General features: G+C 32.6%; 1 protein-coding gene across 1 annotated transcript; it reads left to right on the top strand.

The window, feature by feature from the left end:
• Window positions 1-1388: 1388 nt before the first annotated feature.
• On the top strand, window positions 1389-2566 carry LOC133815196 (uncharacterized). The gene is made up of 4 exons (XM_062248061.1): window positions 1389-1419; window positions 1769-1929; window positions 2219-2329; window positions 2462-2566. The coding sequence occupies exons 1-4, from the start codon at window positions 1389-1391 to the stop codon at window positions 2564-2566; spliced, it is 408 nt and encodes a 135-aa protein (XP_062104045.1).
• The last annotated feature ends 1532 nt before the right edge of the window (window positions 2567-4098 follow it).

The following is a 4098-nucleotide window of genomic DNA, read 5'->3' as shown; positions in this document are numbered from 1 at the left end:
GGACCCAATGGCATCAATCCTTTTATAGCCACCGGTAGTAATTGTTGCATCAAAATGTGGCAATCGTGTGACTTAAGGCCCATGAGCTTGCATTGTTCCATTGAAACACAATTTCGAATATTTGAACTATATCCATCAGGTACTTTCAATGAGAACAACCTTTTACAAAATAATTCTTTCTCAAGCTTTGATAGTGTGTGTAAAGCTGCAGGAAGATAGGTTCTAGTCCCCTTCTCTTGTGGGTGTAATGCACTCCTAATACCCATATGTTGCAAATCCAAGCGAGCTTTTAGTCCATCTTTACTTTTTCCAGCAACATCTAGCAATGTATTACAGATGCTTTCACAAACATTTTTCTCTATGTGCATCACATCCAAATTGTGACGAACATACAATTCCTAAAAAAATTGCAAAAGAAATAACTAATGAAATTCCTCCAAAAACAATAATTTACACAAAAAATTTTTATAGTAAGAATGTGCTAACCTTCCAATAAGGTAACTGAAAAAATATGGATCGTTTTTTCCACATTTCTTTTGAATCATTTTGTTTCCTTTTCTTTGAAGTGGATTTTCCCCAAACATTCACAAAATCTTTAAGGTGTTCAGCAATTGTAGTCCCATTCATGATTCTTGGGGGATTTCCATGCTCAACTTTTCCATCAACCATCAATCATTATCAATTCAAAATATTCAATCAACACACAAGTTTTCTTCCTTATCTCGCCGCAGCACACAAATTTCTCAGAACCTACTTCACTAATACACACAAGTTCTCAACCTTCCGTTATCACCGCAGCACACAATAATAATAATCTCAGAACCTACTTCACTATGGATGAATATCTAAGATATTCAAACTCCTCTAACATTTGCAAAGTATTTTAACAAACATAAAAGAAAACATACCTCTTGCAAACTGCTGCAAATAAAGTTCCCTCCAATTCTGAATTTCTGAAAGAGTTAAAGAAATTTAGAAACTTGTGTAGAGAACCCAATAAATCAAAAAGTCATGTCACAATTATGTTCAACCATGTAAGTCATAACTTTGCATGATAACATATATGCACAGACTGTGAATGTGAGGAGCTTATATAAATTAAAAATATTCCATAAGCAAAATATATAAACTTAAATCATATGATTAGCTGAGTTTGATTTATTATATAATAATACTAAAATTTTAGTTGGGATTTTGCATCCTGGTAATCATTGAAAACATTGTCAAATCTGCTTCACTGAGAAGAGATTAAACGCATTCCTATACCAGTAGATGTAGCTCAATAAGCACAACACTAGATTAAACGCATAAAGACCCAGACAAGCCATTAAAGCTGGTTTATAACACAAATACTTTGTGTTATTAAGCCTCTCCTTCGGACCCTCATGATGACTCTTCTTGAATTTCTTGCTAACCCATGTAAGAAGCAACAAGAATAACAAAATGAAATGTAATGAACTAGAAAACCCACGAAGGAAAACAGGTTTTAGGAGAAAATGAGCACTTAAATACATTTGTAATTTCTTATTAGTTTTAATATTTTACGTGGATTTTTATTTTTATATTAAAATAATTGAGCAATTATAATTTATTAGTTTAAAAAATCCAACCAAAAAAAAAATACAAATTACCAAATAATAATATTTTTTCATTTGCTAGTAGAAAATAATTTATTAGCTACCAATTTTGAAATATTTTGCCACCAAATTTTATTAGTAAAACAACATTTAATTTATTTTATTAATAAAATTATGTAATTTGATCAAAGATGATGATAATGATCATCAGGAGATATCAAGATGGGCCATTTCAACTTTTCAAGCTAGAGAGGAAGAGATTGAGAGAAGGAAGATGGAGGTCAAGGAAAAGGTTGAGCTTCAGTTAGGCCGAGCTGAAGAAGAAACTAAACGCTTAGCTAGGATTTGGGAAGTAAGTTCACTAATCTCTATACATGTCATATAATGAAAATACAATATAATCATATCAAAATGGATCCCAAGTCTTTCACAGATTCTAGCTTTGTTATTTGCTGACTTGTTTGTTTCTCAGCTTTTGTATTTCCTTCAAGAAAAGTCAATTTAGTTCCTCACAGTAATGAAGTCAATTGTGCTTTTGTGGCAACTTTGGTCAAGTCTAGAGATGTTAGAAATATATATATATGAGAAAATTTGAACATAATGTTTTTTAAATGGTGGAAATTGGAATGTTAATTATGCAGCAACTAGAAGAAATGCAAGATCCATTGAGGAAGGAAGTTGCAAATGTGAGGAAGAGAATCGACATGGCGAATCGAGAGCTAAAGCCTCTTGGACGGAGCTGCCAGAAAAAGGTGAAACAATATTTGCAAATTAAACTCACCAATCTTAGATTATATGATAATAATCCTTATTTTGAATCAATTCCAGAGATATATGTATATATTTTATAATGTAAATGAATGCTATTTTGTTTGAATTTGCAGGAGAAAGAATATAAAGAAGCATTAGACCTGTTCAATGAGAAAAGCAAAGAAAAGGCTCAGCTTGTCAGCGCATTAAAGGAGGTATATATATTGTCTATTTTTTAAACTCAATTACTAAAGTTTCCAAAAGAGTCCTTTCTTTGTATGTAAAATTAACCAAAAATATGTTAATGACTACCAATTTTTGAGTAGCTAAAATACTTTTTTATTGTAGTGGCACCAGGTGGAGTTACTAGAGCAGAATCTCAAAATAAGAGAAGCTGCTGCTAACTCAGCTGAGATGAAAACAGCCATGTCCTTGGAGTCAGAGAAAGCAAGCTTTCTCCAAACAATAAGAGAGAAGGATAAGATCCTAGAGCAGCTCCAGAAAGAAGTTGAATGGCTGGAGCAAGTTTTGCTCTCAAGAATTGTAGCAGAAAGAACAGATTGCTGAACTTGAGGATGACATCCATAATGTAAAGCAGAAACTGGAACTGCAGCAAAACTCCATGTGTGTTTTGAAGAGGCAAGCAGTTGAAGTTGAAGCAGAATTGGAGGCAAAAGAGTTGGAAATGAAGAATATGGGGTTTCAATTCTAGACAAAGCTGAAAGAATCAGATGCTTTGATTGATGAGCTCAAGAGTGAGAGAAGAAACTTACTTGAAGATGTCACTAAGTTATCATCAGAAAGAGAAAACTTGTTGGGATTGGTTGAGGGGTTGAGTGACAAGATTAGTGAGATCTCCAGTTCAGACAAACAACTAATGGATCTGTTACAGACAACAATGCCCTCTACTGAGGATGAACACTCTAGCTATCTGAGTGAGAATGTGAATAGTCCCATTGCAGTGAAGAAACTTGAAGCAAATTCTGACATAAGATCCCCATTTAGAGAAATCAACAACTAGAAATATCTATCTTGCTCATGGATAAAGTTGAGTAATTTCAGTTTAAACCAAATATACTTACAGATTCAATACTACTCGATGAATAACTAGGGGCTTGAAATTGTAAACACTTGAACTTTCAGGCATTTCAAAATGGTTCAACTCTATTGTCATAAACTTCCATGCACTAGTCTATGTATCTCATAGATTTCTCTCATGTAATTTGTTCATCTCCACAAGGTTATCATTTATTCTTCCCTTAAAGCATCAAAGCTGATATCATCGGCAAAAAAATATTCAAGAGCTTGCTGAACTAAGAACTAAACAGAGTTCTAAAGAAATTTAAGAATTTAAAAAAAATTATATACTTGAGTTGCCTTTTTATCCATATAACGTCCAACTTTAGGCTGAAAATTGCCTCAAGCAAGCGTTCACACAAAAGAAGATAAAAAAAGGTTATAGGAGCTATCAAATCAAATAAATAAGCACATAAAACTAACAAGATTAAGTATATTTGGGTTTTTCAAGGTGTTGTTATCAATTCAAATAAGAGGATTTTTTAGGGCTGATAACAATTTAATTTTTATGGCATTGTTGTACTGATTGATTTTTTGCTATATGGTTATACCCTCTTATTTGAGGAGTTTTCTAATGAGTTCTCAGGGAGTCATATATAAATTAATCTTTTGTTTGTCTTATGGCCTTTTTTTTCTTAGAAAGAATGTGAGTAAATTTTCTTTATTATGATTTGGTGTCAAAATTTGTGAGTTC

Source organism: Humulus lupulus, chromosome 2 (genome assembly GCF_963169125.1).
Source record: "Humulus lupulus chromosome 2, drHumLupu1.1, whole genome shotgun sequence".
Lineage (NCBI taxonomy): Eukaryota > Viridiplantae > Streptophyta > Magnoliopsida > Rosales > Cannabaceae > Humulus > Humulus lupulus.
The sequence above is the reverse complement of the archived record's forward strand: the minus strand, read 5'-3'. Positions and strand labels throughout refer to the sequence as shown.

Coding starts and splice junctions, on each gene's coding strand:
- LOC133815196 (XM_062248061.1), top strand. CDS start 1,389: ATGACTCTTCTTGAATTTCTTGCTAACCCAT. Junction 1,930..2,218: donor GCTTAGCTAGGATTTGGGAA/GTAAGTTCACTA, acceptor TTAATTATGCAG/CAACTAGAAGAAATGCAAGA. Junction 2,330..2,461: donor GACGGAGCTGCCAGAAAAAG/GTGAAACAATAT, acceptor TTGAATTTGCAG/GAGAAAGAATATAAAGAAGC.